Raw genomic sequence first — 14960 nt, forward strand, 5'->3', positions numbered from 1 at the left:
ATAGTTTCGGACCCGGGTACGGAAAGTGGGGGATTGGGTGAGGGGGTTGGAGATGTCCGCATTATAGAGGGTGGCATAGAAGTCCCTGAACGTCCTTGCAATGCCCGCTGGGAGATGCTCCCTGGTCTGAGCGGGCGTCATGATATGGGGGACATATGTCTTAGATCGCTGAGAACGGAGTGCCCTTGCCTCGGCTACCCCTCGGCTAGGTAGCCGAGGGGTCCAGAGCAGGTATTTGTACATTACTCACCTGTCCCGGGCTCCTGATCGGCGTCTTCCGGGTTCACGGCGTCCTCGTGTTCGTTCGGGTCTTCGGCTTCCTCCGTGACGTCACGTTCGGCTTCTCTCGGCTATTTTCGGCTCCAGCGTCGGCTTTTTCCGTATTTTGCGCTCTGCTGCCCTCTAGCGGCTGATATGTGTAATACACTTATCAGCAGCTACAGGGATGTTCAGAATGTAGAAAATTTTTAATTTTTTTTTTTCTATTTTCCACACCCTATCGCCGCTGAGTGTTGATCAGCATCGCACGAAAGTGCGCTGCTAATCAGCAACTCCTCCTTTTTGGCGTAGGGTGTTTTTTTTCTATATTCTACTGCCACGGTCTGCTTATAAGTGCCGCACATAAGTGCGGCATTTATCAGCAACTCCTTTGTTGGCGTAGGTTTTTTTTTCATACTTACTGTAAAACAACACGTAAAAAACACTACATTACACCACACTACATTGAATAAAGTTTGACACTACACCACTACATACCCCATAAACCAATCCCCGTATAAAGATGACCCCCAGGGTGTTTTCGGTGTCAGAGGGATACGTTATTATTGCCTCCGACACCGAAACAGCCAGTAAGGATGAATGGGAGGGATCCTTCTTTCCTCCATTCATCCTCATCATCCTCATCATCCAGTGATGTGTCTGGGGGTAGCGTAGCGTACGATGCCCCCCAGACACGTCTTTTCCGCCAGTACTGTCCCAATAAGAGATGACGGTATGGTGTGAAATTCTACAAACTGTGTGAGCGTACCTCTGGGTACTCTTACAGATTTAGGGTACGTGCACACTGCGGAATGGAGAAGGATAACCCTTCGTGCATTCCGCAGCTGGCACCCACCGGCGGACTGATGCGGGCGCATGTCTCTACCCGTGTCATAGACTCCATCCTATGCATGGGCGGATTCCATCGTCCGTCCAAAGAATGAATACGTTGGACGGAGAGCGGAATCTGCCCGTGCATAGAATGAAGTCTATGACACGTGTGGAGACGTGCGCCTGCATCACTCCGCCGGCGGGTGCCAACTGCGGAATGCACGAAGGGTTATCTGTCGCGATTCCGCAGTGTGCACGTACCCTTAGAGTGTATGTAGGAAGGGACACCCGAATGCAGCCCCCAGATGCCCCCTCCCCCCCCATCCTCGGAACAAGTGGGAAGATCGTTCGGAAACTGATCTTCCCACTGCTGGATAAAGGTTACCACCTGTACGGGGATAACTTTTATACCAGCACCCCTCTTCTGGTCCCTCGCTGCCCGAGCTACCGTAGCTTGCGGCACGATCCGAACATATCAGAAGCAGTAATAAAGCCCTAATATTTAGCAGCCATGGAGCGGACCCAGCGCTTCTGGATATGAAGGACCCCGTATCGCACCAGGACAACATTTTCCAGGTGACGTCCCGCACACAGGAGAACGGGAGACCCCAGAAGAAGTGCAGAGTGTGGTGTAACGGGGGGATCAGGAAGGACACCATTTTCCAGTGTGACGCCTGTCCTGATCCCCCCGGCCTCTGCATACTGGATCGCTCCAAGGCGCACCACACGTCATTGGGGTTCTACATTATCTAAATTCTGTCCCTTGTTCCTATTTCAGGGGTCACGTTGATCCAGGGATTATTCTGATTGCCAATATGGAGTCGGGAAGAAATTTTTCCCAGTGATGAGGCTACTGTCGTCTGCCTTACGAGGGGTTTTTGCCTTCCTCTGGATCAACACAGGTTGAGTTTGATGGACATCTGTCATTTTTAACCTTATAAACTAATAATTGGCCTAATACCCCCAAATAAATTAGAATTGTCCCTTTTCCCCAGCTAAGTAGGTATGGCCGCCATTCCCATTAGAGGAGGCCATGATGCAATTACAAAGCCTCTGTGCTGCCAGGACAGTAGAAACCCCCCACAAGTGACCCCATTCTGGAAACTACACCCGATAAGGAATCTAACAAGGGGGGCAGTGGGGATATGGCCCCCTGGTGACGGCCACATTTGGGACGTGAAAATGAAAAAAATTGTATTTTTTATTTTCTCGGCACATGTTCTACGTAAGTGCCCGTCACCAGTGGGGTCCATATGCTCACTGCACCCCTTGTTAGATTCCTTATGGGGTGTAGTTTCCAGAATGGGGTCACTTGTCGGGGGTTTCTACTGTCCTGGCAGCACAGGAGCTTTGTAATTGCCACATGGCCTCCATCCTCCATTTCAGCGTCTAAATGGTGCTCTGTCCCTTTGGTGACTTGCCCTGTGCCCATATGGCACATTATGCCCACATGTGGGCTATTTTCGTACTCAGGGGAAACTACCCTACACGTTTTGTGTTCATTTTCTTTTTTAACCCCTTGTGGAAATGGAAAAAAATCAATGCTAGACCAACATTTAGTGTAATTTTTGTAAAATTTTTACTCTAAATCATTAATCTTGTCATGATTTTTTCATTTTCACAAGGGGTTAAAAGATAAAAAAAAACATTTAATGTGTAGCGCAATTTCCCCTGAGTACGGAAATACCCCACATGTGTACATAAAGCGCCATGCGGGTGCAGGGTAAGCCTCCGAAGGGACGGAGCGCCATTTGGTTTTTGAAGGCTGGATTTGGATGGAATGGATTTCGAGGGGCCATGTTGCATTCAAAAGGCCCCTGTGTTGCCAAGACAGTTGAAACCCCCCACAAGTGACCCCATTATGGAAACTGCACCCCTCAAGGAATGTAACAAGGGGTGTAGTGAGCATATGGACCCCACTGGTGACGGGCACAAATGTGGAACAATGTGGCGTGAAAATGAAATATTACATTTTTTACACTATAATGTTGGTTTAGCCTTGAATTTATCATTTTCACAAGGGGTTAAAAGAGGAAAAAAAAACAAAATGTGTATAGCAATTTCCCCCGAGTCCGTAAATACCCCACATGTGGACATAAAGCGCCATGTGGGCGCAGGGTAAGCCTCCGAAGGGAAGGAGCGCCATTTGGATTTTGGAGGTTGGATTTGGCTAGAATGGATGATGAACGCCATGTCGCATTTACAGAGCCCTCGTGCTGCCAAAACACTGGAAACCCCCCACAGTGACCCCATTCTGGAAACTGAACCCCTCAGGGAATCTAACAAGGGGTGCAGTGAGGATATGGACCCCTTGATGACGGGCACATTTGTGCCATGAAAGTGAACAAATGAAATTTTTCCCTTTCACGTCACATTGTTCCACATTTGTGCCCGTCACCAGTGGGGTCCATATGCTCACTGAACCCCTTGTTAGATTCCTTGAGGGGTGTAGTTTCCAGAATGGGGTCACTTGTGGGGGGTTTCCAGTGTCTTGGCAGCACGAGGGCTCTGTAAATACGACATGGCCCTTGAAATCCTTTTCAGTGAAATTCAGCTTCCAAAAGCCAATTGGCGCTCCTTCCCTTTGGAGGCTCGTCCTGCGCCCCCTTGGCACTTTATCGCCACATGTGGGGTATTTCCGTACTCGGGAGAAACTGCGCTACACATTTTGTGTCTTTTTTTGCCTCTTATCCCTTTAAGAAAATGAAAAATTGAAGGCTAGAACAACGTTTTAGTGTAAAAAAAAAAAATTTATTTTTTCACGCCATATTGTTCGGAAAATCTGTGAAGCACCTGTGGGGTCCAGATGCTCACCGCTCCCCTTGTTACATTCCTTGAGGGGTGTAGTTTTCTAAATGGTGTCCCTTTAGGGGTGTTTTTTAGGGCACCCCAGAGCCTCTGCCAACCTGAAGTGGTACAGTCAAAAATGACCAAATATAACGGAGGCGTTGAAATTCACTAGGCGCTCCTTTATATCTGAGGCTTGTGGTTGCGTCAAATAGCACAATAGGGTCACATATGGGGTATTTCTATAAACTGCAGAAACGGGACAATAATTATTGGGGTGCATTTCTCTGGTAATAGGTTTATAATTATGAAAAATATTGGATTACAATAAAATCTCTGCACAGAAAATTAAAATTTTCAAATTCCTTACACACTTAGCTTTTATTTCTGTGACTCCCCTAAAGGGTTAAAACACTTTCTGGATATGCTTTTGCAAAGTTTGGGGGGTGCAGTTTCTGAAATGGGGTGCTTTGTGGGGCTTTCTAACATACAGGCCCCTCAAATACACTTTAAACCTGAACAGGTCCCTAAAAATATCTGATTTTGAAATTTTACTGAAAATTTGGAAATTTGCTGCTAATGTTTTAAGCTTCCTATCATCTAAAAAAATGAAAGATAGTTTTATAAATGCCGCCAACATAAAGTAGACATGTTGCTAATGCTATTTAATATATAATTTATGTGGTATAACCACTTTCTGTATACGCAAAAAAGTTTCAAAGTTGGAAAAATGCATTTTTTCAAATTTTTTCACATTATTTGGGTTTTTTTCATAAAGATTTGTTATGAGTATCGACTCCAATTTACCAGAAATGTAAAGTACAATATGTCACGAGAAAACAATCTCAGAATCAGCCGGATAGGTTAAAGCATCCCGAAGTTATTAATGAATAAAGTGACACTGGTCATATTCATAAAATTTGTCTCTGTCATTAAGGCCATTTCAGGCTCTGTCCTTAAGCGGTTAAAAAAGTAATAAAAAATATTTATTTAAAAAAAAAAACGGAAAAAAAAAAAAATTGTTTCTCATAAGCTGTTTTTTAGGTGAACTAACGTATAGCAGCAAAAGTCATTGAAGCCCTCCATAGGGTGTAAGGCGAAGTCAGTGGGCCACAAAACCTGTCCGTTTCTGCTTTGCTGGGTGCCGTCAAGCCACAAAGCATCACTGATTGAAACTTTGTGCCTTCGGTCCAATAACTCACTTGTTAATATATATTTTTTTATAATTCTCATTTCATTTTCCACCAACCAAATCATTATGTCCAAGCATGCTACTTCCAGCACTTCACAGGCAAGGACTGCCGCAGCAGGTGGTGACGGTAGGAGAAGTGGCAGCACCAGGCCCTGTAGCAGCCGTGGTAACAGGCGTGGCAGCAGGGTGCAGCTACCCCAGACGCCCACTGGTCATGTAAGAACCACACAGCCAGCGTTTCTAGATTGGCTTACCCAATCCTCAACTTCCACCGCCCAAAGCTCCCAAACGAGGAGTCAACCATTGGCTGGAACATCCGACACCACCCTAACATGAGACGGTCAGCGAGAGTCCTCTGCCCCCTCCCCTCTTATTACTATCCCACACACCTTTGGGGAACTCTTGGCAAACCTTGAGCTGCCCTTAGAGGTGCAACCGACGCAGCAACATCTGACTGTTGCAAGGAACCGAGACACAAGAGTGAGGGGTAGGAGACAACCTACCAGGCAGAGTTCCTTACCTGTAAGCCTTGGTCCTGAGGGGGCAGTGACAGTGAATAGGCCGCAAGACCCCCCGTGGCTGTCAGCAAACCACGGTCCTCTGTTGTCAAGCAGTTTTTCCGCCTGGGGACAGATAAGCACATCGCTCTGTGCCTGCTGTGCAATGAGAGGGTTAGTCGTGGTAGGGGTGATAATCTTGGCACAACGTTAATGCAAAAGCATATGGAAAGGCAACACCAACAGGCCTGAAAGAACCGTAACCCCAATACCACCTCCTGTCAGGATGCACCATACACATGCAGATTCCATCATGCAGCATCCTCTCAGTGGAACTCAGGCCTTGTCAACCTCAGGTGCCAGCAGCAGCACAGTGTCACTGCCATCTACACACCTATTGAGGCAGCAATCCCTGACCGAATCCATGGCTAAACGTCAGGTGTACTCCAGCAGCTATCCCATGGCCCAGAAACTGACTGGACACCTGGTTAAGCTGCTGGTGCTTCAGTGCTTCAGTCCCTGCTGTTCAACCTTGTGGACTCCCAGCCTTTCAGGCATTTCATGGCGTGTGCACACCCCAGATGGCGAGTCCCCAGCCGCTACTATATCTCTGGCAAAGCTGTCCCATCACTGCACAGTTATGTGAAGAGAAAGGTTGGCGACTCATTGGGACTCTCGGTGTCCAAGACTGTGCACCTGAGTGCTGATGTCTGGTCCTCTTATGGGCAAGGCCAGTACATGTCCCTTACTGCCCATTGGGTCAACAACCTCCCAGGAGACCATCAGGAAGTTGACCCATTCTTGCCACTGTCACCTCCACGGTGCTTTAAGGGTCCAGAAACGGGAAGCACAAATTCTGCCTCTACCACCACTGCAGTCCAACCTGCCCCGGTCTCTTACCACCGATGTCAGGCCCGGCACTCTCAGGCTGTCCTCCATTTAGTCAGCCTAGGTGAACGGAGCCACAGTGGGCAGGAGCTCCTCCGGACCATCAGGGAGGAGATACCTGAATGGCTGAACCCACGATGACTAACGGTGGGAAGTGTCGTAGCAGACAATGGGAGGAACATTGTCTCTGCAGTGCAGCGGGGAGGGCTGACTCATACACCTTGTATGGCACATGTTATAAACCTCATAGTGCACTGGTTTCTCTGATCATTTCCTTCACTACAAGACCTTATGAGGATGTCACACAGAGTGTGCAATACCAAACAAAAAAATAAAAAAAATAGGAGAGCGAACTTTACATCTGATAAAATCATAAATATGTATCGTTAAAAAGGGAGCACAGATGTTACTCACGCTGAGGAGGGGAGTTTTGGAACGCTCCCCTCCACCTCCAGGTTCTCCTTCAGAAAGATCTCAGCAGGCATCCAGATCAGTCTTTATTTCTTGTAGCTACCTTTCAGCATCTGGAGAGAAACACTGGGATTCCTGTATCGATTTATCAAGTAAATTAGGGTTCTGTATACACTTTACTAGGTTTTATTCATAGCCCAACGCGTATCAAGATATCAAATCTCTTTCTCCAGGACAATCCTGAGAAAGAGATTTGAAATCTCGATACGCGTTGGGCTATGAATAAAACCTAGTAAAGTGTATACAGAACCCTAATTTACTTGAGAAATCGATACAGGAATCCCAGTGTTTCTCTCCAGATGCTGAAAGGTAGCTACAAGAAACAAAGACTGATCTGGATGCCTGCTGAGATCTTTCTGAAGGAGAACCTGGAGGTGGAGGGGAGCGTTCCAAAACTCCCCTCCTCAGCGTGAGTAACATCTGTGCTCCCTTTTTAACGATACATATTTATGATTTTATCAGATGTAAAGTTCGCTCTCCTATTTTTTATATTTTTTGTTTGGTATTTCGGAGACCGGGGAACTGGGAGTTCACACCAGGAGGATCGCAGCGAGCCTTGCATAATTATCTTTGGGCGTGTTACTTTTAGGAGTGGTGAAATCCTCACCACTCACCAAGTGTAAGTTCACCATTTCTAAGGACTAGTTCACACAGAAGACTTTACCGCTCCCAAAGTTTTTTTTTTTTTCTTTCTTTTCTATTTTTAACACAGAGTGTGCAAACATTTCAGCCACTCCTACGCTGCAAGGAACACCCTGCTCAAAACCCAAAGACAGGGCAGTGTGCCCCAACATCGGCTATTCGGCGACGTGCCAACACGCTGGAATTATACCCTCCATATGCTCGACCGCCTGTACGAACAAAGGTCAGCCGTTACAGACTACTTCATGGGGCAATCAGGCAGCTTCACACCACACTGCGACTTCCAAGTCACACACTGGCAGTTAATGCAGGAAGTCTGCCAATTGTTGATCCCTTTTGAGGACGTGACTCTCTTTGTGAACAGGCAGGACTATGGGATCAATGACATCATCCCACTCCTCCATGTTCTGGAAAGTGCGCTGACCAACATCATCAGCGAGGATTCCCAGGCCACAACTCCAAGGTTAAACATCGCCTTGAGCCCAGAGCTGGATGAAGTGCAGATGGAGGTTGAGGAGGAGGGAGATATCTACGCCCAGCCATTCCACACACCGCCACCTGGCTTCTCTGCCTTTCCATCACAGGAGGAGATGGAGGATGAGGTGGTGGAGGAAGAGGAGGAAGACCCCAGAAGACCCTGGAACTATACCGAGGACAGTGGAGAGGAGAGACGCTCATTGTCCTTGGTGGAGATGGCAAGGTGTCTGTGGGAGTGTCTCCGGAATGACAGCCGAATTGTGGACATCCACCAGAGGGACCAATACTGGCTTTCCACCCTGGTGGACCCTGGCTTCCGCCGCAAAATGGCTGAATTTTTCCCGCCATCACAGAGGGAGGCTAAACTGGTGTACTTCCGGGACATACTCACCAGTCAGTTGGTCTCAACTTACCTGCGAGACCAGCTAGGTTCCCCGACAACATCCTCTTGGGGGGAATCAGCACGCTCCACTCCCACCACCACTAGTGGAGGTGTGAGAAGTCGCTACAGCTTACAATCCCTGATGAGCGATTTCATGCAGCCAGCTGCTGAAGAGAGGACACAACACCAGACTCATGGCGTGGACCAGCATTAGCTCACCCACCAGGTCACTGCCTACCTGGAGAGTACCCTGCCCCAAAGTGTCACCGACCCCGTGCAGTACTGGGCAGAGAAACTGAAGATTTGGCCTCAACTGGCAGAGTTTTCTTTGGCTCTGCTGTCCTGCCCAGCCAGTAGTGTGGCGTCAGGAGTTCAGAGTGTTTAGTGTGGCAGGTAACATCGTTAGTAATAATTGTGAGGAGGGCACCACCAAATAGAGGGCGTGCTATAGTGCTAAACAATCAAGATATACAGAAAAAGAAAGCACTATAACAGCACACCTATATATTGTCACAAAAATAATTCATTTTATTGAAGACCAGAAAAACATAAAAACATTTAAAAACATACAATCATAGTACAAGCCAAAATAAGCTGGACTAAAGCCTCTGTCCAGAGGGTAGCAGTGGTATACTGCCTATATCCCTAGGTAGGGGAAACAGATGAGAAACTAGTACATATAGGTATAGGTAAATACAAGGTATAGTATTAGGTATGCATGATAAACTGCTCCCTCATCCTATATGCACAAAGTGCCCCAGTGCATGAAAATGTAGAGCGCCTAAGCGCTAAAGATATACAACCTGCACCGAGGTCTGTAACCGGACAGATGGCAAAGACACGCCCAACGCATTGCGTCGCTCAATGTGACTTTGTCAGGGACAAAGGATCTGTGCTCTATACGGTCTTTTATATGTTCAGGATTACTTACAACACATGCCAACTGGTACCAGCATCCCGCCACGGCCGCGCTGACCGGAAGTGCCCTATGACTCGGAAGTGACGTATAGCATAAAAATAAAAGTATAGTATATAATATATATAATATAATAATATATATAATATAAGTATAAAACACATAGCAAGACTATCTAACTTTCAGCGCATGCGCAGAATATAGCTGGCGGCCATATTGGTGTGGTCTGGATAAGTCTACATGTAGTATATATTGTTCGTGTCAATACATTGTGATAAAACAATAATCTTCACGAAAGTTTGCCGGATCGAACCGAACCGAACTTTTCAAAAGTTCGCTCATCCCTAATCATTTTTCCTGTATACAGACCCCACACACCAGTCCTCTCCTCCTAAATACAGACCACCCCCAACACCAGTCCTTTCCCCCTGAATACAGACCCCCCCCCAACACCAGTCCTCTCCCCCTGTATACAGATCCCACACACACCAGTCTTCTCCCCCTGTATACAGACCACACACACACCAGTCCTCTCCCCCTGTATACAGACCCCACACACCAGTCCTTTCCCCCTGTATACAGACCACAAACACCAGTCCTTTCCCCCTGTATACAGACCCCACACACACCAGTCCTCTCCCCCTGTATTCAGACCCCACACACCAGTCTTCTCCCCCTTTATACAGACGCCACACACACCAGTCTTCTCCCCCTGTATGCAGACCCCACACACACCAGTCCTCTTCCCCTGTATACAGACCCCCGTACACTCCAGTCCTCTCCCTCTGTATACAGACCCACACACACCAGTCCTCTCCCCCTGTATACATACCCCACACAGCAGTCCTCTTCCCCTGTATACAGACCCCCCACCTACCAGTCCTCTCCCCCTGTACACAGACCCCACACAGCAGTCCTCTACCCCTGTATACAGATCCCACACACACCAGTCTTCTCCCCCTGTACACATACCTCACACACCAGTCCTCTCCCCCTGTATACAGACCCCACACACACCAGTCCTCTCCGCCTGTACACAGACCCCACACAGCAGTCCTCTCCCCCTGTATACAAACCACACACACGCCAGTCCTGTTCCTTGTACAGCTAAGGGTCCTATTACACCAAAGGATTATTGGCCGTATTCTGATAATTCCTGGACTTTCTGACTGATAATCATTTGGTGTAATAATCCATGTTATCGGCTGATTGTAGTCTTCAAACCGGTTGAGAAATCCAGATCCCAATAGTGCTGCTGTCTACAATGGGCAGCCTGAACGATCTAACGATTGTCCGGGCTTCCCCTCCCCCAGCTCTCCGTGGTTCCCCTGCTCACTGTCTGTGCGTGTAATAACACAGACAGCTAGCGGGGAACAAGGGGGAAGCGAGCACTGACCTAACACGTTACTGCTCTCTTTCACCTCCTAATTATGCCGTGTAATACAGCCCGCTCAGTGAGAAGCTCAGGAGAGGATACCCTAAGAGGAGAGGATACATAGTAGACATTTCAATAGTGAACATGCTAAACTGTGTACCCTGCAGTTAGAAAAGAGAACATTTTACACCAAAGATGTTAGACTTAGGACCTCCAGCAGTTGCAAAACTACAATTCCCATCATGCCTGGACAGGTAAGGCATAAAAGGAAATGTAGTTTATATCAGCTGAGGGCTGAAGTCTACCTGTGCTCTAGACCAGTGCTTCTCAATTCCAGTCCTCAGGCCTCACCAACATGTCATGTTTTAAGAATTTCCCATACAAAGGACACCTGTGAGAATACCTGATGTACCTGAGTATAATTATATCACCTGTTAAGTACTAAGGAAATCCTAAAAACATGACCTGTTGGTGAGGCCTGAGGACTGGAATTGAGAAGCACTGCTCTAGACCTTTCAAAACTGCACTTGCTAGAATGTATGCCCTTTCAGAGGAGAGGATACACCTGATGGAGAGTATACACTCCAGACCTTTCAGAACTAAACATGCTAGAATGCAGTGGCGTAGCTATAGGGGTCACAGCGGTCACCATGGCGACCGGGTCCCTACTCTAGGGGGGCCTGCTGTCCACCCTCACCACTTCCTGTCACTCTGCAGTTCTCCCGAACTGGCTGTGAAAATGACAGCCAGTTCGGGAGAAGTGCACTAAGCCCTCCCTGCCCGGACTGACAATCTGGCAGACCAGTGTGCTAACCAGATTGCCAGTTCCTGTGAGGCCGCCTGATGTAAAATTAAATGCTGCATACAAAAAAAGAAACAGTAACAGGCAGTGCAGGGGACAGCCCTTACTTCCTTCCCAAGGCCCCCTCTCCTCCTCCCGGAGCTATCTAAGCATCTGCTGAGAGCCGGACGCCCTTACATGGCTCTAGGAAGAGGAGGAACATGAAGTCTGCTGCACTGGTCCCAGGATGCTGATCAGTGAGAGGGGACAACATGTCCCCCTGCATGAGGAAGCTACACCCACAGACTGCCCGGCAGGAGAATAGAGGAGAAGAGGACTATGTTAGTGCTTCTGTGTATGTGTATGTGTGTTTTTTCTGTATGGGATATGTGCCTGACTGTATATGTACTGTACATGATATGTGCCTCTGTGTACAGCGTGTGTGGGTGTGTGTCTCTCTGTATGGGTATATATATCTGTCTATATGTGTGAGTCTCCGCCTCACAGTGCGTGCAGATGCACTCACACCTGCCTGCTGCCATTCCTGAGCAAGCTCTGCCCTGCTGGTAGCCCGATCCCGCAGCTGAAACACTTTTAAGAGGCGGTCCTGGCACTTGCTTTTCTTTCTTGGGCACCCTGGAGCCTTTTTTGGCAACAATGAAACCTCTCTCCTTTAAGTTCTTGATGTGATAGATTGTTGACTGATAGCTGCGATACTCTTCCCTGTTAGGCCATTTTTGTGCAGTGCAATGCTGACTGCACGTGTTTCTTTAGAGATAACAATGGTTTACAGAAGAGAAACAATGATGCAAAGCACCAGCCTCCTTTCAAAGTGTCCAGTGGTGTCATTCTTACTTAATCATGACAGATTGATCTCCAGCCCTGTCTTCATCAACACCCACACCTGTGTTAATGGAGCAATCACTGAAACAATGTTAGGCAAATATTGACTTTGCAAGTAATTGCTGTTAAGCTGATCACTCTTTATAACATTCTGGAGTACATGCAAATTGCCATTTTAAAAACTGAAGCAGTAGACTTTGTAGAAATTTAATATTTGTATCATTCTCAAAACTTTTGGCCATGACTGTATGTGCTTGTGTGCAGAGCATGTGTGTGTCTCTGTATATGTGCCTGACTCTGTGTGTATATGTGACTGTATGTGTCTCTATGTATGCATGTGCATCTGTGTGACTGTATGTGCTTGAGTGTACAGCATATTTGTCTCTGAATGGGTATTTATGTGGCTGACCATATGTAGTATGTGACTATATGTGCCTGGGTGTTTATACAATATGTGCATGTGTGTGTGTATATATATATATATATATATATATATATATATATATATATGTCTCATTACAGACACGTATTAACAGAGGCATATATATATATATATATATACATATATATATACACACAGACACACAGACACACACACTTATACATTCAGGCACATATCACATATATATGTGTGTGTGTGTGTGTGTGTGTGTGTGTATATATTGTGACACCTATGCAGGAATGGTTGTGGAACGGAGGTATATTTCTCCTAGGTTCCTCTCCTATGTCAGCTAACAGCCCAGGCCTCTCACCTGCAGGGTAATTAATGAAGCTGCTCAGAGGGCGGGTATATAAGAGAAGCCAGGAGGGCAGATAGCTCTCTCTGGCTAGGGACACAGAAAGCCTGTCTGTGTGAGAGATTGATGTGAGTAGTAAAGGTTGCTTAAGTGTTTGGTAAGCTGGCAGGGAGCAGCTCTCCAGCTGATAGTCAGGATACCTGAATGTATAGTAAGTGCCGGACAGGCAAGGATTTCCTTTCGTTGCTGTTTTGTTTTATTTTCTGCTTGCAACCTTTTAAATAAACCTGACTACGTGTCAGATTGCACCTATGTATGCTGTTGGCCTGATTTGGATGAACCAGATACGTGTCCTTTGACCCCAGCAAAGGCGATCCCAGTGACTTATATCACAATATATATATATATATATATATATATATATATATATATATATATATATATATGAATGGTTTTGGTGTGGTAAGAACTCAACCTGATAATGCAGATGGGATTGAGGGTATATTACGAGTGCACTACTTGGTTAGCACCTGTGTAGCGGATAAATTCGTGTGAAGTGGTAGGCTCTCTAGTAATCACCCTTTGTGTAAAAGAACTACACTACTAAGTATGATTAATTCAACATTTATATATTAGGTTTTGCAACCTAATACTGAGGAAAGAATAGAGGATTATTCAGAAACGCGTCTATTACAGTTGCAACTAGTGGTCAATACATTACTGTACACTACTATACTATGCTAAACTCTCAGCATATATCCTAGCCTCAATCCCTGGCTTTTGAAGCATTTACCAACACTCCCAACATCTCATCTATGGGAATTACCTGGCTGCAGTGAGCCTCCACTGCTCAAGCTTCGCTGTACAAACTGCAGGAAGAAGCATCCATCAGTGTTCACACACAAGCGGGGAATCCACAGCCTATCCCACGTATCCTCTGCATCTACGGCCGTAGATTTTAAGAACAACAAAGGACTGGTGAGAGGTGGACTTCCGCCAACATACTTTTTCTCCTCTTAATGTATTACAAGCAGCACAAATAACGGAGAATTATTTAATGAATTTTTAATGAATTTTCAGTAAATGATCAACTATCCAACATCCCATCTAATACGCAGTAGATGCTAAATACCCTGCTGCCAGCACAGTATTTAAACAATTGGCGGCTTGCAAGGGCCCTGCAAAGCCGCCAACGGACAATAATCATAGCTATATATATTTATATATAAAGTATTCACCACAAGACTTTTCATGTTAATATAATATATTTTTCATAATTTTCTTAATTTTCATGTTTTTAACAATTTATAACATTAAGTTTATTGCTATATACTCCTTGTGGATGTGCAATGGGCATATAATCTATTTTTAACTTTGTTTTATTCATTTTTTCTACACTAGTAAAAGATATAAATGTTGAATTAATCATACTTAATGTAGTTCTTTTACACAAAGGGTGATTACTAGAGAGCCTACCACTTCACACATATACACTACCGTTCCAAATTTTGGGGTCACATTGAAATGTCCTTATTTTTGAAGGAAAAGCACTGTACTTTTCAATGAAGATAACTTTAAACTAGTCCTAACTTTAAAGAAATACACTCTATACATTGCTAATGTGGTAAATGACTATTCTAGCTGCAAATGTCTGGTTTTTGGTGCAATATCTACATAGGTGTATAGAGGCCCATTTCCAGCAACTATCACACCAGTGTTCTAATGATACAATGTGTTTGCTCATTGGCTCAGAAGGCTAATTGATGATTAGAAAACCCTTGTGCAATCATGTTCACACATCTGAAAACAGTCTAGCTCGTTACAGAAGCTACAAAACTGACCTTCCTTTGAGCAGATTGAGTTTCTGTAGTATCACATTTGTG

The 14960-nt window shown here is 45.9% G+C and overlaps 1 protein-coding gene across 3 annotated transcripts in view; it reads right to left on the reverse strand.

Moving 5' to 3' along the window:
- Positions 1-14960, reverse strand: part of USP36 (ubiquitin specific peptidase 36) — a 224882-nt gene that overhangs the window by 197204 nt on the left and 12718 nt on the right. The window contains exon 1 of one of the 3 annotated variants that reach the window (XM_069951538.1): positions 13904-13983. The exons of the other annotated variants lie outside the window; for them this stretch is intronic. Coding sequence (XP_069807639.1) covers positions 13904-13962 — 59 coding nt within the window. The 5' untranslated portion in view covers positions 13963-13983. Of the gene's footprint in view, positions 1-13903; positions 13984-14960 lie in introns of those variants that run through there. 3 annotated transcript variants of the gene reach the window in all.

This window comes from Dendropsophus ebraccatus, chromosome 14, assembly GCF_027789765.1.
Source record: "Dendropsophus ebraccatus isolate aDenEbr1 chromosome 14, aDenEbr1.pat, whole genome shotgun sequence".
NCBI lineage: Eukaryota > Metazoa > Chordata > Amphibia > Anura > Hylidae > Dendropsophus > Dendropsophus ebraccatus.